The 25,946-nt window shown below is 45.6% G+C and overlaps 1 protein-coding gene across 1 annotated transcript in view; it reads left to right on the top strand.

Moving 5' to 3' along the window:
• The window catches only part of TMX4 (thioredoxin related transmembrane protein 4), a gene marked incomplete at its 3' end in the record, with an annotated part of 111,710 nt that overhangs the window by 70,028 nt on the left and 15,736 nt on the right, over positions 1 to 25,946 (top strand). The window contains exons 6-7 of the mRNA XM_082250618.1: positions 17,495 to 17,596; positions 24,034 to 24,097. Of these exons, the coding sequence (XP_082106744.1) occupies positions 17,495 to 17,596; positions 24,034 to 24,097 (166 nt within the window). The remainder of the gene's footprint in view (positions 1 to 17,494; positions 17,597 to 24,033; positions 24,098 to 25,946) is intronic.

Genomic DNA, 25,946 nt, shown 5'->3' with positions numbered 1-25,946 from the left:
CAAGTTAGCCTTGAGTACTGTCAAGGGTCTGGTTTCGGTTTTGGCAAATTTCTTCCCAAGGCCGTTGGCTGCCTGTTCCCTGGTGCGTGACTTCTTCCAGGGGGTGCGACACTTGGTGCTTCCGGTGCGACCTCCATCACTCACTGGTGACCTTGATTTGGTGCAGTCGGTTCTTTTAGACCCTCTGTTTGCGAGTATTCGAGGGTATCCCCTGCCTACCTTTTTTACAGAAGGTGGTCTTCCTGGTTGCTGTCACTCTGCTTGCAGGTGTTCGCACTGGCGACATTGTCCTGTCGTTCTCCCTATATGTTGATCCGTCCTTTCCTCCGAAGGTGGTTTCTGGTGTTCACTTGTACGGGGACATTGCTTTTTTGATGCATTCTTGCTGTGTTTTAACCACTTTACGACTGCTCACAGTAATATTACTGCGGCAGAGTGGCTCATTATTGTCTGACGACGTAGTACTACGTCGTCAGACACTCCCCCTTCTGGGCGGCGCTTGCGCGCCGCCGGAGGCTCGCTCCCGCTGTTTTCATTCACAGCGGGAGTCGGGCCAGGGGAGGAGCAGCGGCGATTGCCGCTGCTCTTACCCGATCGTCGGGGATCGAGTCTGGAGATCCACCCGCTGTGTGTAAACACAGCGGGCGGCTCTCCATAGTGACAGGGAGTGACAGATCGGAGTGTTCAGCATAGCTGGACATCCGATCTGTCCATGACTCACTCAGTCACCTCCCCCCCCACACGTCAGTAAGCACCAGGCATACATTAACCCCTCCCTCTCCAATAAAATTAACCCCTTCTCTGCCAGTGTCATTTTTACAGTAACAGTGCATATATATAGCACTGATTTCTGCAGTAATGTCACTGGTACCCCCAAAAGTGTCAAAAATGTCAGTCAAGGGTCCGATCTGTCCGCCGCAATGTCGCAGTCCCGCAAAAAAAATTGCAGATCGCTGCCATTACGCGTTAAAAAAAAAAAACACCAAAAATGACAGAAATCTTTCCCTTTGTTAGTAAACGTAAAAACTTTTGCGCAAACCAATCAAAATACGCTTATTGCGATTTTTTTTTTTTTTTTTTACCAAACATAGGTAGCAGAAATCAAATTGGCCAAAATTTTTTAAAAAAATTGGTTTTTACATCTTTTTTGGGGGGAATTTCATATAAAAAAATGTTAAAAATATTGTTATTTTTTCAAAATAAACGCTCTTTTTTTGTTTATAGCGCAAAAAGTAAAAATCGCACAGGTGATCAAATACCACCAAAAGAAAGCTCTGTTTGTAGGAAAAAAAGGACGTAAATTTCGTTTGGGTACGGCCTCGCACGACCGCGCAATTGTCAGTTGAAGTCGCACAGCGCCGAATCGCAAAAAGTGGCCTGGACTGAAGACAGCAAAATCCTCCGGTGGTTAAGTAGGGAGGTGCGTTGTGTTACACTGCAACGGAAGCGCAATAGACCAGTGTGAAGACATACATAGAATTGATGCATTTTTCCTGAGCTTTTCTTGCGCTTTTTTTTTTTTAACGCAAAAGTGCTTCAAAAACTAGGAGTGGTAAAACAGCAGTTTAACCTCAGGGTTTTACTGCACCCAACTGCTAGTATGAACGAGCCCTTACAGTTGGGCTTTTAAAGAGCCCGTTGTCTGTAGTAGCATTAGTAAAATATTGTCTTATTTAACTTAGTGATTTTACAGCGGCATTTAAGCGTTCGTATTCCTACTTTTATCCTGGTGTGATTTATTGGTAACATTATAAGTGCAGGATGTCAGTGGTCTCTCCCAAGCTCATCATTGTTCATTATTGCTGGAAGTGTAAAGCTCTGTCTACACTCCACACTTCACTTCCATCATGTCTAATGAGTTTGGCAATGTTTGATGGTATTACTGTAAAGTTAGTGTTTTTTTTTTTTTTTCCTCCTCTCTTCTATGTATGAGATTTCCTAAACTGAATTTATTTTCTGGGATTCTGATGCCATCTACTGGCTGTGTCTATTAAATGCAAGTAATTTTGCCATCAAAAAGATTCAGTTTCACACGAGGGCTCTTTTCATTTTTTTTTTTTTTTTTACCACCTTTGGGATTTATTGATAAGTTGCAGTTTGAAATATTTGAATTTCAGTAAACATCTTGCTTAAGTTTTTTTAAATCCTAGGAGTAGGCAGATGTGCTAGTTCCTAAATAGAGATTGGCCGAACACCCCCCCCCCCTTGTTTTGGTTTGCAGCAGAACTCCCGAACAAGGGAAATGTTCTAACCCGAACGGTGAACCCCATTGAAGCCTATGGGTGCCAAACAGGCAAAATCAAAAGTGCCCATTTTGAAGGCTCATATGCAAGTAATTGGCCATAAAAGGGGTATGGGGGGGGGGGGGGGGGGTCTGCCTACTGCCCTGGGGAACATGGATCATTAAAAAAAAAAAAAATGTTTCAGAAGCAGTAATTTTAATGAAGCTTAAAGTGCAACAAAAATGAAAAATTTAACCACTTTACCACTAGCGCATTTTGCGGTCTTACGTCTGGGCCACTTTTTGCGATTCAGCGCTGTGCGATTTTAACTGACAATTGCGCGGTCATGCAGCGCCGTACCCGAACTAAATTTACGTCCTTTTTTTCCCACAAACAGAGCTTTCTTTTGGTGGTATTTGATCACCTGTGCGATTTTTTTACTTTTTGCGCTATAAACAAAAGAGCGTTTATTTTGAAAAAATAACAATATTTTTAACATTTTTTTATATGAAATTCCCCCCAAAAAAGATGTAAAAACCAATTTTTTTTAAATTTTTGGCTAATTTGTTTTCTGCTATGTTTGGTAAAAAAAATCGCAATAAGCGTATTTTGATTGGTTTGCGCAAAAGTTTTGGTTTGCGCAAAAGTTATTGCGTTTACTAACAAAGGGAAAGATTTATGTCATTTTTGGTGTTTTTTTTTTTTTTTGCGGGACTGCGACATTGCGGCGGACAGATCGGACCCTTGACTGACATTTTTGACACTTTTGGGGGTACCAGTGACATTACTGCAGTAATCAGTGCTATATATATGCACTGTTACTGTAAAAATGACACTGGCAGTGAAGGGGTTAATTTTATTGGAGAGGGAGGGGTTAATGTATGCCTGGTGCTTACTGACGTGTGGGGGGGGAAGGTGATTGTGTGAGACAGGGACAGATCGGATGTCCAGCTATGCTGAACACTCCGATCTGTCACTCCCTGTCACTGAGGAGATCCGCCCGCTCTGTTTACACAGGCGGGCGGATCTCCAAACTGGATTCCCCGACGATCGGGGCAGAGCAGCGGCGATCGCCGCTGCTCCTCCCCTGGCCCGACTCCCGCTGTGAATGAAACAGCGGGAGCGCGCCTCCGGCGGCGCGCGAGCGCCGCCTACAGGGGGAGGAGTCTGGCGACGTAGGTCTACGTCGTCAGACGGGATCGTGCCACTTTGCCGCAGTAGTACTCCGGTACATAGCGGTAAAGTGGTTAAATATCGTGCCTGGGGGGTCCCCTAATGTGCCTGTAAAGTAACACGTCTGTAGCATGCATAAAACATGCTACAGCAAAAAGGGCATTTTTAAAGGGGAAAAAAAAGTCCAGTCCCATTTAAAGTGACTCGCGGTTACAATTGTTGCCACCCAGCTAGTGAAAAAAATAATTTAAAAAAATGTAACGTGACGTCAGAAGGGGGCAAGGCCACTGGGTGATGTAGCCAGATTGCCCCGCCCCTTGCCTATATAAGAAATGTCAAGGCGCGGGCTCACGGCGGGAGGCGCATTTTTTTTTTTTTTGGATTGGCGGGCAGCGTGATTGACAGATCTTTTTAATTTTAAAGATTTGTCAAAAACAGCCTTGTGTGGTTATTACTTTTGTTTAGTTTTTGTTGGGTAAATGGGTAGGGGTACCCAGGATCTGGGGGGCCCCCTGCCCACAGCCCCCGACAACCACAGCCCAGGGATGTCTGGAAGAGGCCCTTGTCCCCATCAACATGGGGGGGAAAGGTGCTTTGGGATGGGGGGGCAGATCCCCACCCTGCCCCATAGCACCCACCCCCCCCCCCCATTTTGAGGGGATATGTGGCCTAATATGGTCCATGGGGAGGGGAGGCACTCGCTCATAGTGTGTGTGTTTTTTGTTGTTTTGTTTTTTTAAATGTTTGCATGAGGTCCCCCTTTTTAAATCTATACCTAAAACCAGAGGACCATGTATGGACTGGGGGGAGGGGGGAGACCCTTGTCAGCCCATTGACAGCTGATGACTCATTGGTTGTAAAGTCAGGATGATAAAATATTGCCATCCCCTCTGTTTAATTCAAGATGCACAGTACTATTTATCGATTTATTTATTTTTTTTAAACCAATTGTAAATACCTTATCTCACAGCAATACCTTGTTGTCAGTGACATTCCTCTGCTCGGTTTCCCCCCCATGTAAGGAATTGCAGAGGGAGTGACCTCACCCGGCCAGCAGAGTAAAGTCATGTGACCGTGTAGAGCAGTAGGAGGGGAGGGGGCGAGGAGGAGATCACTTTCTCACACGGAATCGTAACGGACAGGCAGGAAGGGAGATGGAGAGACAAAGAGCAGAGAGGAGACAGCGCGATGACGGAGGTAAGTATGCTGACCACAGTATCGTGGATCAGGAGCCATGATTATCGTGGTCAGCAGAGACAGGGGGGGACACAAGAACGGGCAGGATCAGCAAGGTATATTACATTATACAAAGGGACAAATTACACAGCACAAGCACTGTGCTGTTTAACATGCTTTAAAGGAGCTATATATATATATATATATATATATATATATATATATATATATATATATATATATATATATATATATATATATATATATATATATATATATATATATATATATATATATATATATATATATATATAAAATTTTCCTTTATTTTTTACAAAAGCTTTAAGGGCACTGCGGCCTGCTTCCCAGCCCTGCTCTATAACAGCTAGCTTACACTGTGCCAGACAGTCGCCTGACAAGTCGCCCCAGTGTGAACCGGCTCTAATGCCACATTATTTAAGCAAGTGTAAATGAGGCCTAACTGTAAATAATAATAATTTTATTAAAAAAAAAAAAGAAAATGACCTTTTTAATAAGACAAGGTAGTATGAGTTGACATCAGCCTATCTTGATTGGGTTTTCTGATATTGTGAATTCAAACCTATGGATCTCCTGATTGAATGGGCTAAGCCCAGGTTTCTCTGCATGTACTGAGCACGCTCTGTCTCTGTGTCACAATTCAGGGGAAGATAACAAAAAAGGAATAAAATTGCCACTGAAGCCTATTGTCCTGAGGGTGCGTGAGAGATCAATAGTTTATCTTTGTGAAAGTGACCTTCTCACACATTGTGTCTCCTCTGTATTTCTGCCACCATACCGTTATTGGAGCGACTGCGAATTGGATGGATTTTTTTATTTGTATTTTCAAAATTGCTTTTTCACGGCTTGTGTTTTGTCAGAGCACACAATGCCGCTTATCACAGTACAGTTTACTGCATCTCCCTTGAATGTTTTAGCAATGGACTTGATAAACTCTCTTGTTCTGGAGGGTGCTGAATATGTGACCATAACATAGGAGGACAGTCGTTCGTTCAAAGGAGTAAATAACAGGAAGAGATTCAACCTGTTCATAAACAATGTTGAGATAACTGACTTTTATTGTATGAGGTTGTTTGAACATCGCTGTAAAAAAGTTCTTTTGGAGAAGAATTTTTATTTTCTCTTTCGTTTGACGGACACAGCTCCTGGTATTCATAACTATTGGGTTATGCTGCATTGATGGGCACAGCTCCTGGTAGTCATATCCATTAGGTTATATTGTCCCCCTACTGGAGTAGGACACTAGGCAGAAAAGAATTCTGGCTACACCCATGGGCAGTGCCAGGGGGTATACTCCCTCTCTCTGCTATAGCCACTTTTTCTCCTGGATTTTTCCTGTGAGATCTACAATCATCTGACGGACTGAGCGACGGGCTGTACAATCTAGATCCAGTGGCCCCAGTCTGGCTAGTGAGTGTGTTCAGACCTTAGGTCGGCCGCGTCCAATGTTCCCTCTAATTTTTTACTGTGCTGAGCAAATAAAAACATTTCTGAGCGCAAACCTCCAATAAATTGCAGAGTGCACAGCAATGCCTCCAATAAATTGCAGAGTGCACAGCAATGCCTCCAATAAATTGCAGAGTGCACAGCATTGCCCCCAATAAATTGCAGAGTGCCAACAGCAATGCCCCCAATAAATTGCAGAGTGCCACAGCAATGCCTCCAATAAATTACAGAGTGCCACAGCAATGCCTCCAATAAATTGCAGAGTGCCACAGCAATGCCTCCAATAAATTGCAGAGTGCCACAGCAATGCCTCCAATAAATTGCAGAGTGCCACAGCATTGCCCCCAATAAATTGCAGAGTGCACAGCATTGCCCCCAATAAATTGCAGAGTGCCAACAGCAATGCCCCCAATCAATTGCAGAGTGCCAACAGCAATGCCCTCAATTGCAGAGTGCCAACAGCAATGCCCTCAATTGCAGAGTGCCACAGCATTGCCCCCAATAAATTGCAGAGTGCCAACAGCATTGCCCCCAATAAATTGCAGAGTGCCAACAGCAATGCCCCCAATAAATTGCAGAGTGCCAACAGCAATGCCCCCAATAAATTGCAGAGTGCCAACAGCAATGCCCCCAATAAATTGCAGAGTGCCAACAGCAATGCCCCCAATAAATTGCAGAGTGCCAACAGCAATGCCCCCAATAAATTGCAGAGTGCACAGCAATGCCCCCAATAAATTGCAGAGTGCACAGCAATGCCCCCAATAAATTGCAGAGTGCACAGCAATGCCCCCAATAAATTGCAGAGTGCACATCATTGCCCCCAAAGAAGACACACAGTTGGTTACTAGGATCCTCCGGCAGAGCAAAGAGGGACCTAGACTGTCAAAATGCAGATGTAGACTTCAGGAGTTTTGAGTCAGTACTGTAAAAAGATGAGGGGGCGTGGCATTGCCTGACCTGCATGGAGTGAGGACATCTCACTCTGACCTGCATGGAGTGAATTGATATCCCTTGGTACGATCATGGCAGCGATCCTCCGCTCTCCCCAGCACTTCCAGCGATGCCTCCTGGCTGAGTGGATCTTTTGGTGTTTGACCACCATCCGTAAGTGACTTGGCCCCCGCGAGAACCCCCCCACCGTGCACTTACCTTAAGGACGGTCACGGACCCGCTCACTTCAGTCCCCGGCTTCCCGCGTCTCCGTGCTCCCGAGTCCCGGCGCCTCCTCCTCGGCCAATGGCATGAAGTTGGCCTTCCTGCCAATCAGGAAGCAGGAGGACCCGCTCCCTGATTGGCCAGGAGGAGGATCCATGTGACAATAGCGAATTTTCATTCGCTATTGTCATACAATGGGCGCGCTCTCAGGGCGCACGCTCTGCTCCCCGGCCGCCTCATCTGCGCTGTTTAACTAGGTGCGCGGTCTACATAGCTGCTTGCGCGGGACCATAAATTTCACTGCGCGTCCGCGCATGCGCGCACTTTAGGGGGAACATTGGCCGCGTCATAGCCCCACTGGACAGAGGCTGGCCTTGCGAGTTCGCATATGATCGGGCCCCTGCCCGAGTCGCAGCGTTCCTCCTGGCTGACAGTCCCCCAATTGCGATGGAGAGGGGTTCTGTCTGGAGCAGTGCCCGTCTGGTTCCTGGTATGGTGAGGACCTGTCACCCCTCTCCCCCTGGATGGTTTTGGGGTGGACGGTCCCCCTCATTCCCGCAGGCATACCCCCTCGCAGAGACACACACACACACACCTATTTGGGTTGTCTGGCCTCTGTTCCTGGAGTGAGGGGGCTGGGGGGGAGGTGAGAGGTGCATTGCCGGTGACTGGACAGTCGCCATCCTGCCTGGATCTATCCCTGAGGCCTGGTCTCCCTCCTGGGTCCCTGTATGCCGCGCAGGGCCACCAATTTGTTGTAGCCTGTCTTATACACAGCAGCCGTGTTTGTAGTCTGGCAGCCATTTTTCTGTGGTTTGCCATTGAAAATAGCGGTGGCCATGATAGTGGAGCCCTGTGGGCAGCAACTTCGACGGAGGGGGCCCCTCATCCCCTGGTGCTGACTCCTGGATGATTTAATTCCTGATCGCCGCATGTATAGTGCATTATCCTGGTGGCTGCAAGCGCTGGTTTCTGCGGGTGGTGAGTCTGGTGGGCTTCTCTCCCTCTCTGCTTAGGATCACTTGATGCTTTGTGCCTGACGACCGGGTGTTGCTGCCATCGTGGTGGGGGTTGTCCCTTAGCAGTGTTTTACACCTTTTCTGGGGCCCCTCTGGTGACTCATGGAGTCTTTGGAGCACATTTCCCCACCTGATCCCCTCACTGAGGCTGCGGGGCCCTCTGGGTCCTAACCATCCATCCATCCATGCACTGACGGCGGTACTGGAGTCCCTTTTGTCCCGGGTGGGGACACAAGGGACACACCGCCTTTCCCTGTCTCATCAGATCCTGAATCTGATTTGGCCGCCACAGACGTGGGTCACCCTCCTGGGTCTGCAACCACGCGCCTGGAATCCTCTGATAGTGAGGATGATTCCTCCACGTCTGCGACCGCACACAAAAAGTCGCTGGTGGATGCACTGATTGTATCTGTGCGTGAGACCCTAAAGATGGAGGACGCAACTGAAGTTGCGACTGAGGTGCAGGTACCCTTTGGCACGCACAAGCCATCCAGAGCGGCAAAGGTGTTTCCTTTCCCTGCCTATTTTGACAGAATTATCGCTAAAGTGTGGGGACGACCAAAGCGTCCCTGTGGGGCAGTGCTGTATCTTGGCCTAGGCCAACAAGGCCCAGGCCTAGGGCAGCACTTTGCTGGGGGGCAGCAAAAAAGCTGATGGGCACCAATAGACTGCACTGATAGCCACTGATAGGGCTGCACTGATAGGGCTGCACTGATAGGGCTGCACTGATAGGGCTGCACTGATGGGCACTAATATGTTGCATTGATAGGCTGCACTAATGGGCACTGAGAGGCTGCACTGGTGGCCGCTGATGGGGCTGTACTGATGGCCACTGATGAGGCCGCACTGATATGCTGCACTGATGAGGGTGGAACTGATGGGCAGTAATGAGGCTGCACTGATGGGCACTGATGTGCACTGATGTAGCTGAACTTATGGGAACTGATGAGGCTGCACTGATAGACTGTGGTTGTGGTCTGTGGTTTACAGATGACAGGGTTGGTCATAAACATGAAAGGGTTTGGCCTTTGCAAGAAGGGGTGGGTCATATTTAAATTAGGGGTGCCCAAGTTTAGTCAGGCTTAGGGCAGCACAAAACCTAAATACACCACTACTGTGGGGTTTAGAAGTGCTTTACTAGGCAATACCCCTATGGGGAGTCCCTTCTTAAGAAGTGGAATGTGCTACCGGTGGTGGACCCTCTGGTTTTCAGATTAAACAAGGCAACCATGATTCCGGTTGAAGAGTCCCCGGCCTTTAAGGATCCGGCTGACCGGAAGAGAGGCTGTGGCCCGCAATATGTACACTCTGGCTGATTCGGCCATGAGGCTGGTATTCCCCATTGCCCTAGTGTCGCAAACTCTGACCGAGTGCGCTAAGCTTTTACGCCGTGACCTGGAGGGGGAACAGCTCCCCCCGCCTTTGCCGAGCTAGCAGACCAGCTGGTCCAGGGGCTGCAGTTTCTCTGTGATGCCTCTTTGGATGCGGCTCCCCTGATGGCTCGCCTCTCTATTTTGCCAGTAGTCCTTTGGCTTGTCTTTTGGCTCAAGTGCTGGTCTGCGGACCAGACTTCTAAAAAGGCCTCGACTGATCTTCCTTTCCAAGGAGATCGCCTATTTGGAGCTACCCTGGATGACATCATTAAAGGTTTCACGGGGGAAGAATACTTTTCTTCCACAGGCTACTAAGGACAAGGAACCTCGTCGTAGACGTGGGCCTTCTTTCTCAGCTCATAGCAAGTTTTTTACGTCCCTCAGGGTTGACTGACAAGGGCTCTCGAAGCCTTTCAGGGCCTCTTTAGGATACAAAGGAACCTGTCTGGCAAGCCCACGTGACTTCTTTTTTCCAAAAATTGTCAAATTTTAAAAATTTACTTTTTCTGTTTTATAGCACAAAAAAAAAAAAAAAATGCAGGGGTGATCAAATACCACAAAAAAAAAAAAGACCTTATTTGTGGGGGGGGAAAAAAGACATACATTTTATTTGGGTACATCATTGCATGACCACGCAATTGTAAGTTTAAGTAATGCAGTGCCGTATAGCAAAAGATGGCCTGGTCATGAAGTGGGGGGGGGGGGGTGTGAATCTTCCGGAGGTAAAGTGGTTAAGTATAGCTTTCATTTATATAAATTTAATTTTTTTTTTTTTTTGCTTGCTGTGTAAGATGTGAATAAGATGCTCACTCGGAGCAGATTTCTTATCCCCAAACAGTGCCGTGTTGCAGCAGTCAGGAGCGGCATGTCTTCAGCAGAACAGAATATAAACCGTTTGGGTTGAGGTAGACAGGGCTTTATGAAAATGGATTGATCTCTAGTACTCATGTTTTCTTCTATTTCAGGGGCTGTAGGGACCAAAACAGGATTCATAGTGAAAGTTCACTTATCTATTCATCATTTATTTCTCTCTTCTCTGTGGGTTGGCCTCATCACACATTGATTTTTAAGTCGGAAGACCTTTCTGTGCTATATAATGAGTGCTTTTGTTGGAAGTGCTTATTATCACTCCTAATCAAGTCCTCAGACTTGATGAGCACCTTTTGTATGAGCACCGTAAGGTTTTGTTTATACAGAACATGCTTAAAGGAGAAGTACAGCCAAAGCTTGTTTGGCTTTGCTTCTCCTATGGATCACAGGAGACTCCTGTGGCCGGTTTTCAGCAGACAGCGGGCTGAAGTCTGCTGAGGTCACAGAGCCAGTCCAGGCTGCGACAATCGGGATCCACCCACATGCCCTTGACCGACACCCGGGTCAGCCTTCTCAGTAAGAAACAGGATAGAATTGCTGCGCTATAATCATACTATTGACATAAAATGTATATAGCAAACGGTAAAATATTTTAAAAGGAAAAGCAGCTGACACAAAAAGACAAGGAAACAAAATCTTCAATAAAATGGTAGGAGATGGTGTCACGCTAATCTACATGTGCAAACATTGCTGACAGAAGAAGGGAAAAGTCCCGAGTGCTGTTAAAAAGTCCACATGGCTGGTGAACCTCAAAAAGCTCTCCATAGGCAATATTTTTTGTACATTTGAACAACTGGTAGATTTATACGGTCTTCCCAGATCTGAAAGGGACCACTATACCCTTGTGAGGGCATTTTTTTCAATCACAGGACCTCCTCACACTAAACCCTCCATTTACCATTTTCGAAAACATTTGCTCCGCCTCTCCTAGGGATCGTGGGCTTATATCTAGCCTTTACTCTCATATTGTTACTAGTACCCTCCCAGATAAACACAAGTATATGACTAGATGGGAACAAGACCTTGGCTGTAGTTTCTCCATTCCAGAATGGCAGCACATGATTTCAAACATGCGTAAATGTTCACGTTCTAGTGCATGCAGGGAGACACCCCTAAAAGTAGTTACAAGATGGTATTTGACTCCCTCCTTGATTCACTCCTTCTACGATTCAGTCTCTCCCCTCTGTTTCAGGGGCTGTCCAGAAGAAGGTAATTTACTACATATTTTTTGGAGCTGCAAATATTTGCGACCCATTTGGGATCAGGCACAGAGACTGGTGACCAAATTGGCTGGGACAGAGGTCTCTCTCTCCCCTAAGACATGCTTGCTTTTTGTAAAAGTCCCCGGTGTCCCGAAGTCTACATCCAATCTGATTCATACTTTGATGTGTTCCATTAATGGATGATAGCTTGTAATTGGAAATCAGATACTCTATTATGGTCTCAGGTGCTCTCCAGGATGGAATGCATCAAACTGACAGAAAAAATCTTTCATTCCCTTCATAGCTCCATGACGACATTCCATGCTAAATGGGACTCTTGGGACAATTGTGTTGGACCAGTTAATATTTCTTAATCTATAAGTTATGTCTAACTTGACAGTTCTGACCCCTCATGTGTATTTGACTACTTGATATTCTGCTATACTATGACCAACGTTTGTTGCACACTTGCTATGTTTTCAGAGTATTTTTCTATGCAATATATTTTTATATATAGATGCGATGTTACATTGTTGACCTGTGTAAAAGTTAAATTTTTTTTTTTTTGTACTGACTTTCTAATAAAATCTTTTGTAAACAAAAAAAAAAAGTCCACATGGATCTCAGAAATGGAGGGGTGCAATCAGGAAAGTCCGCCACCAAACAGAATCACAAGGTACTCTTACCAACTTGTTTAGACCCCACAGGGTCAAAAACACCCAAAATATTGATAAGTCTGGCAGGGAGAAACCAATCGCATCCAAACAACTCCTTCTATGACCGGCTGAATTGGACTCCTCAAAGCTCCTCGTGGCACTGCTCTCAGTAGGTGAAGTGCAGTTCCTTGTTTGGCCAGGAGTGGCGCTCTTGTCACATGTGGAGACAGCAGGTAGGTGCTGAACCTCTCCCTGGCTGGGTCCCCTCTATCACTGTACAGGACACACACACTGCATCCACAGATCTGATCTCACCAGGCCAGGGGAAGACACATCACCTTCTCAGTAAGAGCCTGAGCCGGCCTCTCTCACCCCCTCCACAGCTCTGCACTCTAGTGAGCGAGCGAGGGAGGCAGAGCAGACAGCAGTGACTGACAGTCACCAGCTCTCTACTCGGGGAGCCCTGAGTACTGAGTGGAGCTGGCGGGGGACAGATGCAGGATCCACCTAGGCAAGTTTGATTCTGCAGAAAAGAAAAATCCTATGCATCTCTTTGAATGCATGTTCCCCCTGGTTGTTGGGCAATAGTAATAAGATGTGTGACTGAGCAGAAAACAATACTCAGCAAAGTGTTTTTCTTAATTTTAGGTGGTTGGCATCACTTCCAAATGCATCTATTGCACAAGGAGCAATGATTGTATAAAACTTACAAAAATGCTCAGTTTTATCTCATTAAAGCCTTTGGCCCAATTTGGGGGGGGAGGGGTTTTCTATTTGGAAGGGAAAATTTGGGAGGTGTTCTAGAAGTGGTGTTTGGGGGGCGGGTGGGCTGTGCTAGAAAAGGTAATATGGTGGGGGGGGATTTGCTAGGAGGGGAGTTTTTTGGGGGGAGGGGGATTTGTGCTGAGGGGAAATTTGAGGGGTAGAATTTTTTTTGGGGGGGAGGGGGGGTGGTGGGATTTGTGCTGGGAGCATATGCGGAATGAGAGGATATGAGCTAAGCGTGCAGATTTTTTTTGGGGTAGGGCATTTTTGCAGACACACATAATGCTCATATGTCTTTGGGGGGGTCAATTTGGCATGTTCACCTTGGGCTGTAAATGACCTTTTCCCCGGCACTGGTGGGGGGGGGGGGGGGTGTCCCACCTGCAGAACCATTGTTGGTGGGGATAACAGCTGCCGGCCTTAGGTAGCACTTGGGACATGCTCAAAGCACTTGAAGCTGGCCATACAGCTGGACCTACATATAAAAAAAAAACCTACATACTCACCTAGATGGATGCAGCATCGGTCTGCTGATTCCTCAGTCCTTCAGTGCGAAGAGAGCTGGTCTCTCTGCTTTGTCCCTCTCAGGGCTCACTGCAGTACTGGGCTGTGGAGGGGGCGGGAGTGGCTGGCTCAGGCTCTCAGCGGATCTGAGAGTCTGAGACAGGTGCCACTTCAGGCATCTGGGAGGATCCCGACTTTAAAGTCGAGCGCTTTCCAGAGCCTGCACCGCCTCTGTGACCAAAAAAGTTCTCCTGCGCTCTAAGAGGTAATCTTCAAACCACATCCAGCCACACCCCTGCGGCTACCGAAGACCTTCTACTTGGCTGCTCTTGAATGCTTCGACCTTGCAGCCCCTTACAAGACCCGGGTAGTCTGAGACCACTAAAATCGAAAAACAAACACAAGGGTGCACCGGCCTAGTTCATTATCCTCCACAATGATTTTGTTAAAAGGTATAAAAATACTCACAAACAAAGCTCTGAGGAAGAGGCTAAGCCACAAAACGCGTAAGCCTTCAAGCTTCTGAGGACAATACACCCTTTGGTTCTGATGCTGATGGCAATACATCCATTTGATATACTTGTACCAAGAACTTGTTTGTGAGTATTTTTATACCTTTTTAACAATAAAATCATTGTGGAGGATAATACACTCGGCCGGTGCACCCTTGTGTTTGTTTTTCGATTTTACTGGCTCTGTGAAGTCAGCAGACAGCGGGCTTTAGCCCACTGCAGTCTGAAATTGGGTCACAGGAGTGCAGAATGATGTGCCCACTCCTGTGATCCATAGCAGTAGTATAGCATAAATAGCTTTGGCTATACTTTGTCTTTTAAAATGTTGTCCAGGCCTGCTAAATTGAATAGACTCTCTGATGTATTCAACCATTTTCATTACAACATGTACTTATTTTTCAGAACAAAAACCACGTTCACAGTTAAAGAGGAAGTAAAGTCGAAAAAAAAAACGAGAAAAAAAAAAAGCCCTGTAAAGAGAAAGGCATAATGAGCTAGTATGCACGGCACTGGCCGTTCACGGCACTGGCCGTTCCCTCAGAGAGCCTGCGCCGATGACGTCATCGGCAGTTTGCACTGTAAATATCTCCTAAACGGTGCAAGTTTGGGAGATATTTATAGCACCTATAGGTAAGCCTTAATATAGGCTTACCTATAGGGAAAAGTTATACAAGTGGGTTTACAACCTCTTTAAATTTCGTTTTGAGAAAAAAATTTCATCCTGTTCTTCAAACTTTCTCGTTCTACTCGAAAATGAAAGTTGACCCCACTAACCAATCGGAAATTGAACATTCCAAAATTTTCAAATGCAATTCCACTGGGATATGTCCATCTTTAGAGTGCTTGTATAAGTTGCAAATCGAGCCATGGAAGACTATTGGCTGTGATAATGAGCACCAAGAGAAGCACCTATTATTATTTATTATTATTATTATTCAGGATTTATATAGCGCCAACAGTTTACGCAGCGCTTTACAACATGAGGGGAGACAGTACAGTTACAATACAATTCAATACAGTAGGAATCTGAGGGCCCTGCTCATTAGAGCTTACAAGGGGGGGGGGGGGTGAAGTGATATAGAAGGTAATGACTGTGGGGGGTGGGCTGATGAAGAAAATAAAATTACAGTTGTTGGGTGAGGGCAGGATAGGCTTCTCTGAAGAGAAGTTTTCAGAGATCCCCCTAAAAGTGGACAGAGTAGGAGATAGTCAGATTGGGGTAGGGAATTCCAAAGGATGGGAGAGGCTCGGGAGAAGTTCTGGAGGTGAGCTTGGGAGGAGCTGATAAGGGAGCTCGAGAGCAAGGAGGTCCTAGGAGGAACGAGGAGAACGATTTGGTTGGTATTTTGAGACTAGGTTAGTGATGTAGCTGAAGGTGGTACCATAACCCAACGGTCAGAGATTAAGATCTCCGCTGTGTCCTTTGATGAACTCAGAGAAAGGGATTTCATGGTGACCTATAATCCCCCCCCCCCCCTTGAGAACTCCAGTGTGTATGTTGCTTGCTCTGTTCCTGCCCTCTTTTGAGTGGTCCCCTCTTACCCTTCTGCGTTCTTCATAGTAAAAAGTAAATTAACCACTTCTGGACCACCCACAGTGTATTTACGTCGGTACTTTCATGTAAATCCCGTGCAGAAGTGAACACATACGCAGGTCGCAGACACATATAAAAACTGTGTTCAAACCACACGCGAGGTATTGCCGCAATAATTCTAGCCCTAGACCTCCTCTGCAACTCTAAACCGGTAACCTGTAAAAATTGTTAAAGTGCCACCTATGGAGATCTTTAATCACTACCGGACCGCTTGCCGCAGTCGGCCCGTCTGCACAAAATCACGTACATGTACGTGATTTTGTGCACAAGATTTCGGGGGGCACCTGCACCGCCGGACCACTGCTCCTGCTGTGATTGGACACAGCAAGAGTCAATCAGCTGGTCCTGCAGCCGCGATGGCCGCTGGGACCCGCTGATCGTTGGGTGGAATAACAGAACGGCCATCTGTAAACAATGCACACCGCCGTTCAGAGGAAGAGAGAGATCTTGTGTTTCAGGTACGCTGAAAAACAGATCTTTTAGTGCATCTCAAGTGCAGTAGGGACCCGGCCGTGAAGCCGCAAGGCTTTACTGCTGGGTTCCCTTACCGGCTATGGCGGCGCCAGCACATGGAAACATCGGCTGCGGTGCTGACATTGCTGGACTCCAGGACAGGTAAGTGTCCTAATATTAAAAGTCAGCGGCTACAGCCGCTGACATTTCTTTTTTGGATGGGGGGGCAGAACTCCGCTTTAACCCCTTGATCGCCCCTGGTGTTAACCCCTTCCCTGCTAGTGTTATTTATACAGTAACAGTGCATTTTTTTTTTTAGCACTGATCACTGTATTGGTGTCACTGATCTCCAAAAGGTGTCACTGAGTTTCAGATTTGTCTGCAGCAATGTCGCAGTCCTGCTAAAAATCACTGATCGCCGCCATTACTAAAAAAAAACAATAAAAAATAGAGTTAATAAATGTATCCCATAGTTTGTAGACGCGATAACTTTTGTGCATACCAATACCAGTCAATATATACTGATTAGGAGTTTTTTTTACCAAAAATATCTAGCAGAATACAAATTGACCTAATTTGATGAAAAAATTTGAGCAGGTAGCCTCCTCTGGGGCACTCACTCAGTGGGGGCCAGCATCCAGGAGCGCCAGCCGGGTACCCAAGAAGAGGAGGATTGGAGCTGCTCTCTGCAAAACTATTGCAAAGAGCAGGTAAGTATAACATGTTTGTTATTAAAAAACAAAAAAATAATTCTAACTTTTACAATCAATCACTTGAGAATTTTGCAAGGGAGAATGGGACCCACAGACCACAGCAAGTGTACAGGCGTGTAAAGTCAAATGCTGAGATCTCACTGCTAGAGTCCCTGAATGTCATCGGAATTTGCTAGGTGGTTTAACTCTTTGGAATCTATCAAAACCTGAAATATCAGTTTTTGGTGGACTGACCCTTTTAAACAACAAGTGCCACATGGCTGGTGTATGTTTTTACTTAATAGTGACCTTGTCAGATTGATGACTTTGCAGAGTGTAACATGTTGTTTCTCTGTATTGTGAACCAAGAATGTGTCAGCTTGTCACACTAATGACTCTGAGCACAGGCTGACCTCACTGAATCCATTAGACGCTTTTGCTGGAGGACAAAATATGTTAATTCTTTTCAGCTGGTAGTCTTTTTATATTGATTTTTATTACATGTTAAGCATCACTTCTTTTCGTTAAAGTGAAACTCCTTGATATCTAATGAACAGGCAAAAAGACCCATTATTGTTTTTTAAAGGGATTTTACTGTTTGCTGTCTAATAATCATTCATCCTTTTTGTGTTTTTTGTTTTAGCAAACGCACAACTACTTGACAGGCCCTTTGGGAATGTCTGCTTGGGGCTCTTACATCATTTTCATCATGGCCACCTTGATGATTGGACTGATTCTTGGTTTGGTACGACAAGCTTACATTTATTATTATTACTACTATTATTATTACTACTACTACTACTACTACTACTACTACTACTACTACTACTACTACTACTACTATTATTACTTATTTATTATTATTATTACTATTATTACAACTATTACTATTATTATTATTATTATTATTATTATTATTATTATTATTATTATTATTTATTACTACTATTCTTATTATTATTACTATTCTTATTATTATTACTATTATTATTATTATTACTATTATTATTATTATTATTATTATTTTTCCATAATATTTTATTGCAAATGGTAAATTGTACAACAAACAAAAGTACAAGCTGAAATATAAGGGCATAAACAATACGCATACAGAGAGGACTTTTGAGTACATCAAACAGGTTTCAATTAAATTTAACATATATAACATTCCAAGTAAACGAAAGAGATATACTAGTTGGTTCACAACATAAGTGATTAGTATGGCTTGACTATTATTATTATTATTTTTTAGTTAATGAGCAGCACAGGATTAAGACCGCATTCACACTGAAGCGGCACGACTTCTGGGGCGACCCGTGAAGTCACGTGCACCGCGACTTCGGCACGACTTGCACGGACTTCATATAATGAATGTCTATGGAAGTCGCTCCGAGGTCGCCCCGAAGTAGTACAGGACCCTTTTTCTAAGTCGGAGCGACTTGTGTCGCTTCTATTAGAACGGGTCCTGTAGCACTGCATGAACCGCGACTTGTCAGGCTGACAAGTCGCCTGACAAGTCGCGGTAGTGTGAATGGAGACTTATTAATATGTATTACTTTGAGTCTTACATCTTGCCATAATCAGGGGGGCCAGCCGCTGTCTCTGCCAAGTATCGTTGGCCTCAGCACTATGCAGGCACCATCATAGTCCATCAAGGAACCCCTAGCAACATCTGGGGGAACCCTAGTTAGGAATGGCCTCATTACAAGATGGAATCATACACTGGCTTCTTGGATCTGTCAAAGATTCCTGGAGTTCCTAGCTCCAACTGCCGGCTTTTTTCATTGCTGATTAGTTTAAATGTTCTGGTTAGAATGTTCATTTCTCTATCGTTCATTGATGGACGCAGTTCTCTCTAATTCATATCAGTAGGGTACACCCTCTCTTCCTGCATAGGATGCCAGTCCTCTCGTTTTCCCTATATGTTGGTTTCATGGGGCCAAGTGGTAGATTGTGCGGATCCGTCCTTCCCTACCGCAGGTGGTTTCTAGTGTTCACTTGTAAGAGGACATTGTATTACCACCTTGTGTCCTAAGCCCCCCTCGTCTTACAGAATGTGCGCTGCATACTCTGGATATAGTTCGGGCACTCAGGGTTTACTTGGCGACTACTGAGTCTTTCCGTAAGTCAGGTTCGCTCTCTGTACTCACGGATGGCCCAAGAATAGGGCTGCCTGCATCTGCTGTGACTATTTCCAGATGTATTGGACGGTCAGTGGTGCAGGCTTCTTCAATTAAGGGTCAGGACTTACCTTTCCCTGTTTTGGCGCGTTCTACTCGGGCGCCTAGTGCTTCCTGGGCCTTTTTGCCATGCAGGCATGTGTGCTTCGGGTTGCAAGACGACTACCTGGTCATTTGTTCACACCTTTACCACGTTTTATAAGGAGGATGTGCTGGCATCTGCATCTGAAGATGCCTCTTTTTGGCCGCAAGTTTTTTTGCTGGCTGCTGTTTGGAGGGCTTTTGGCCTTCCTTGAGGGTGTTTACTGTTTTTTGTTTCAGGTGGGCCTCATCTTTTGTTCTGATGAGTCTTATGTTGCCTGGTCGGCTATGTTTAGCCTTGGGGACTTGTTCTTTTCTGCTGTTCCCACCCCTCATTTTATGGCACTGCTTTGGGACGTCCCTACTGATATGAATCAGAGAGAACTGCGTCCATCAATGGACGATAGAGAACTGGATTTTTGACTTGCCATAAAATCCTTTTCTCTTAAGGGCTCTTTCACACAGGCGGTCCGATCAGATCCGCCTGTCAGTTTTTTAGGCAGATCTGATCGGATGCCCCATTCAGCCCTATGGAGCAGCGGATGTCAGCGGTGACCTGTCCGCTGCCATCCGCATCCGATCCTGTCCGTGAAATCCGGACGGATGGAAACCCTATTTTCCATCCGTCCTGGGGATCGGATGAGAGCGGACAGGCGGTCCGCTCTCATCCGATTCTCCATAGAGAGCAACGGGGGCTCTGACACCTCCCTCTCCGCACTGCAAGCGGAGACGGAGCTGTCATCCGCCGGCTCAGCGGGGATCGCGGATCGATCCCTGCTGAGAAGCACGGATCCGCCTACGGAGGTGGACCGTGTGAAAGAGCCCTAAGTTAATTGACGGACGCAGTACCCGCCCCTCTATTTTTGAGTTGGGTTGGTGTTATTTTTCTGACACTGCGTTGATACAAAACTGACATCCTATGCAGGAAGAGAGGGTGTACCCTACTGATATGAATCAGAGAGAACTGCGTCCGTCAATGAACTTAAGAGAGAGGATTTTATGGTAAGTCAAAAATCCAGTTATTTCAGTCCTGTCCATTGAGGGACATCTGAGTTGTTTTTAACCTTCGGGTTATATTGTTGTACATAGGATGATTGGTTTGGAGCCCTGGATAACTACTCTTCCTACCAATATGTACAAAAAAGTGTCAGCCACCCCAAAATAACTAGCCTTTGCAGTAAGGTGCACATGGAAAAAGCAACACATATCACAAAGATTTCCCAGCACACTTACCAGCCAGCCTGCAAAACAAACCAAATTGACCCTGTCTAACAATTTGAGTTAAAAACATAGGGTTTTGTTTGCACACATTTGCAAAGATATGGGTAAGTCGCAGTGCCCACGTCAAGGCTCCTCTTTGTACTGTGGTCCTAACTCTCTATAGTTTTTGAGAGTCTCCTAAGATGGAGCACATATAGCAGTGGATAGATTGAGGACAAGTATGCCTGGAGGGAGCCCACTCCTCCCTAATGGCACAGGGATGCCCAGCAAAAGCACAATGGCAGCGAAGGCATTGAGTACATACCCGCATCCAATTCAGCCAACTGTACAATAAAGTGCTAACTACCCCAACCTATAACTAGCTTTTGTATGTGAAAAAAGAAAAGTGCACTGGTCTGTGAAAAAGCTGCTACCAGAAAAATTATGAATAGTGTAAATTATAAGTGGTGCGCTAAATCCAGCAAACTGAGAAGGGAAGGCGGAGTCCGGGGGCGCTCAGAGCAGGAGACGGCGGAGGCTCGGGGGCCTAGTGCGGAGTGCTGCAGGTTCATGTTGGAAACGATGATATTAACCCTGCTGAACCCTGGCAACTGACCGCATTGATTTATCTGGAAAGAGGCAGTTGGATCATCCCCATGAGTTTGCAGAGTGCTGTTTATATACCGTTCCGGTAAGAGGCCATTTTTGGCTATTGCATGCACGGTGAAGAGCACTATTTTCTTTTTGTGTGGTCACAAGAAATCGGTTATTTGAAACACGTCATAATTTGCACTTACTTTATATCCGTCCGGTAAGGAGGAATTTCACTAGGTGGAGGGATTTCAAAGTCACCATTTGAACCTATCACCATCAGTTATTTTATATCACCAGAACATATCATTTTAAGAGTTTCATCACCTTGAATTTGGGACTTTATGATTATGATTTTGGTCACAATGATTTATGTACATTGATTTGTTCATATTTATTTGGATTTAGCGCACCACTTATATTTACACTATAACTAGCTTTTGCAGTAAGGTACACATGGAAGGATAATGCACATCACAAATAAGCAAAGATTTTCCAGCTAGCTAATTGACCCTAACAATTCACATTAAAAAAAACAAGGTTTTGCTTGCACAAATTTGCAAATATATGCTTATGTCGCATCGCCCATATCAAGGCTCCTCTGTGTATTGCGGTCCTAATTCCATACTCGCTACCAATATGCCTTGTTTTTTTCTTCAGCTAGTGACCTAGCAGCTCTGCTGCCTTAAGCCTGATCTGTTTTTTTTTTTTTTTTTTTGCACTTTTTATATATATATATATATATATATATATATATATATATATATATATATATATATATATGTATGTATGTATGTATTATTTATATATATATATATATATATATATATATATATATATATATATATATATATATATATGTGTGTATATATATATATATATACAGTACAGACCAAAAGTTTGGACACACCTTCTCATTCAAAGAGTTTTCTTTATTTTCATGACTATGAAAACTGTCACACTTCAAGAGGTAGTCACCTGAAATGGTCTTCCAACAGTCTTGAAGGAGTTCCCAGAGATGCTTAGCACTTGTTGGCCCTTTTGCCTTCACTCTGCGGTCCAGCTCACCCCAAACCATCTCGATTGGGTTCAGTTCCGGTGACTGTGGAGGCCAGGTCATCTGGCGCAGCACCCCATCACTCTCCTTCTTGGTCAAATAGCCCTTACACAGCCTGGAGGTGTGTTTGGGGTCATTGTCCTGTTGAAAATTAAATGATGGTCCAACTAAACGCAAACCGGATGGAATAGCATGCAGCCGCTGCAAGATGCTGTGGTAGCCATGCTGGTTCAGTTTGCCTTCAATTTTGAATAAATACCCAACAGTGTCACCAGCAAAGCACCCCCACCCCATCACACCTCCTCCTCCATGCTTCACGGTGGGAACCAGGCATGTAGAGTCCATCTGTTCACCTTTTCTGCGTCGCACAAAGACACGGTGGTTGGAACCAAAGATCTCAAATTTGGACTCATCAGACCAAAGCACAGATTTCCACTGGTCTAATGTCCATTCCTTGTGTTCTTTAGCCCAAACAAGTCTCTTCTGCTTGTTGTCTTTCTTTAGCAGTGGTTTCCTAGCAGATATTCTACCATGAAGGCCGGATTCACACAGTCTCCTCTAACAGTTGTTCTAGAGATGCGTCTGCTGCTAGAACTCCGTGTGCCATTGACCTGGTCTCTAATCTGAGCTGCTGTTAACCTGCGATTTCTGAGGCTGGTGACTCGGCTGAACTTATCCTCCGCAGCAGAGGTGACTCTTGGTCTTCCTTTCCTGGGGCAGTCCGCATGTGAGCCAGTTTCTTTGTAGCTCTTGATGGTTTTTGTGACTGCACTTGGGGACACTTTCAAAGTTTTCCCAATTTTTCGGACTGACTGACCTTCATTTCTTTAAGTAATGATGGCCACTCGTTTTCCTGTACTTGGCTGCTTTTTTCTTGCCATAATACAAATTCTAACAGTCTATTCAGTAGGACTATCAGCTGTGTATCCACCTGACTTCTGCACAACACAACTGATGGTCACAACACCATTTATAAGGCAAGAAATCACACTTATTAAACCTGACAGGGCACACCTGTGAAGTGAAAACCATTTCAGGTGACTACCTCTTGAAGTGTGACTCTACAATTTTCATAGTCATGAAAATAAAGAAAACTCTTTGAATGAGAAGGTGTGTCCAAACTTTTGGTCTGTACTATATATATATATATATATATATATCTATCTCACTTTTTTTCTTAACAATAGCCTGCTGTATGTTGCTGCTGGAACTTTGTCTCTTCAGTTGCTGCTAACGGGTACAGTTTTCCTAAGCCTGGCTATGCATCCGGATCATGCAGGACTGGACCTTGTGGGTATTCCCTATAAATGACCTTCAGGCACTGTGTTCTGTGTGGGATGCTTTCCAGACTCCATTCTATAAAAAGTTAACCACACAGCCATTCTCGTGGCTCTGGACTGGCTTAAGCGGATGCGGTACACCAGTCTGGGAAGACTCCTGGCGAAATCTCCATGAGCCCCGCCGAATCAGGATCTTCTTTCAATTTGTTCTGTTTTATACTCGCTAGCTTCAAAGACATGTTTTTTTGAAGCACATGTTCTACTTTCCACGATGGTTCTATCATCTACATATACGTGGAAGGCTTAGGCCGGCCATACACTGTTTGAATCTCAGCCGGTTCAGCAGGAACCAGCTAAGATTCGAACCGTTAATGGGCAATCTGAATGCACCTAGTTGATCTATCGATCCACTTTGATAACAACCAGCCTGGCAAATTCCCGGCGGGGGCGGGCAAGCCATCCCCACTGGGAGAAGACAGTAAATATTGCTAGCAGCTATAGCAAGCGCTTGCAATAATCACTTTCTTCTCCTGGTGGGGACGGCTATTCCCGCCACCCGAGAGCAGCAGACAATGGCAGCAGACTTTGAGAATCCCCCTTTCCTGTTAATCATTTTTTTTTTAAGTCTTTAGACGCCCTGAATGAAGGCTAATTCACCTTTCATAACATGATACATGGTAAACCCATGTTCGGCACTGGACCTGATGTATGTCACCATGGAAACTTATCTAGTTCTGTCTTGACTGGTTCCTTTTTTAATAAATCTGTATTCTCTGTTTTGTTTGGCATACAGATATTGGTTCTGCTAATTGATTGCTTCTGCCCAGCCAAACCCAAGTATAAAGTTCTGAGATCAGGTAAGTGTTTCACCTTACTAATTGAGGTAGATTGAGTTAGCCATAAATAGGCGCTTACCTTGGGGTTCATTCACGCGTGAGATTGGGGGGGGGGGGTGCGGTGAACCCTAGCGGTTAAGCCATGCTTTTACTGCCCCCCCAACTGTTACACCCCCCCTTTTAGTTGTAACCGCCGCTGCATATTTACATGCACTCCAAGCTGCTGCTTTTCCAGGTAAAGGGAAGTGGTTGAGTGGTGGTAAAAATTCAGCTCAACTGCAGCCACTAGTGTGAACGAGCACAAAAAAAATATGAGCAAGATGTCGCTCCAGGGCTGTGCACGAGGGCAGCATTGCTGCTGTCTGACTCCTCACTGGCTCAGAGGCAGCAGTGGGAGCCGTTGGCTCCTGACATCATCAATCACAGCCAGTGGGGAGGGTTTGGGGTGGGGGGCTGAGCTTAACTGTGTGCTAAGAGACACAATGCGCAGCTTGGGAGCGAGCTTGCATAATTGCCTCCATAGCAAGCTGAGCACTCAGAATGGGGGAGGAGCCAGCACCAGCAGGGGACACCAAAAGAGGAGGTTCATGGCTGCTCTGTGCAAACCCATTACACAGAGCAGGTAAGTACAACGTGTTTGTTATTTTTTTTTTAATTACCTTTAGAATCATTTTAAGGCTAGGCTCAGGTCTTTTTGTGGCGGTAACACCTGCAAAATTGCACGCTTTTCTCAACACACAGAGAAGCGCTGACCTATCGGACGCCTGGTGGTGTCATTAACTGTTAATGGCGCTTCCACATATCTGCTGACGTGTACATCAAACCACATGGTGCCGCTGCATGTTTTTTGGTAAAGTGTAAGGGAAATTTTTTTTTTCTGCTTCTTTCTCACTGGGGCAGCCTTGAAATAATAGGCTGCCTTACACACAATGCATGGAGTGGACCCCCTGTAGGTGTGAATCAAACATAGGAGAAAATTGTAACCACTTGCTGACCAGGCCTTTTTCTGACATTTGTTGCTTGCAAGTTAAAAAAATCTGTATTTCTCTTACGTCCTCCGACAGTCACCGCCACTTCATAATCTTCACTAATAGGGGTAATTGACCTTTGCTCCGCAGGAGTAGCTAGGCAACAAGATTTGTTAATATCAAAGCTTTTAGCATATCCCACCCCTAGGGGGTGGTCCCCTCAGTCAATACCTCCCTGCTTCCAGCATTCTCAACTCAGTTTTCAATTGCCTAGCTTAGGAGTAGCTGGCTGTTCCTGTGCTGGGGCTTTCAGTCTCAGCCTTCTATCCTCTCTTGGATTTTATTTCAAGTATTTTTCTCTTTCTTTTACTTAGCTGTTTTTTTTTTTCTCAGCATTAGTTTAGTTTTCTTCGGATGAAGATGATCATGCGGAGCTCCGTCTCGGTCTGGCCACCCTGGATCCCAGGGCTGTGTGCCAGGGGTTTCCCCAGCCTGCCATCGAGCGTTCAGCTCAGGTTTCCCTGGCATATTGAAGGACCCATCCCTGTTCGCTGCAGGGATGCTGCCTGTGAGGTGGCTACCTCACCGGACGCCATTTGCGGTTTCGCACCGCAGTCCACTGCGTCCTGGCTGCGACACTCCCTGTCCTTAGTACAGCGGTTTGGTCGCTAGAGAAGGCTCCCCACGCCATCCGGAATGGTAAGTAACTTTCTATGTGGGGACCTGTCTGTTTGGGTGTCAGTCTGATGACTGTGTGACCCGCATGTCTGTGTAAGTGCTGAGCTCCCTGTCAGATTCCTGTGTGGAATAGCTGCCTTTCTGTGGGCTGCGGGGGGGGGGGCTCTCCTGCTCTGCTGTGTGAGATGTATGGGGCAGACTGGGATCAGACATGCTGTGCGGCG

Source organism: Pelophylax lessonae (genome assembly GCF_965119305.1).
Source record: "Pelophylax lessonae genome assembly, chromosome: 3".
NCBI classification, from domain to species: domain Eukaryota; kingdom Metazoa; phylum Chordata; class Amphibia; order Anura; family Ranidae; genus Pelophylax; species Pelophylax lessonae.
This window is presented reverse-complemented; position numbering and strand designations above follow the sequence as displayed.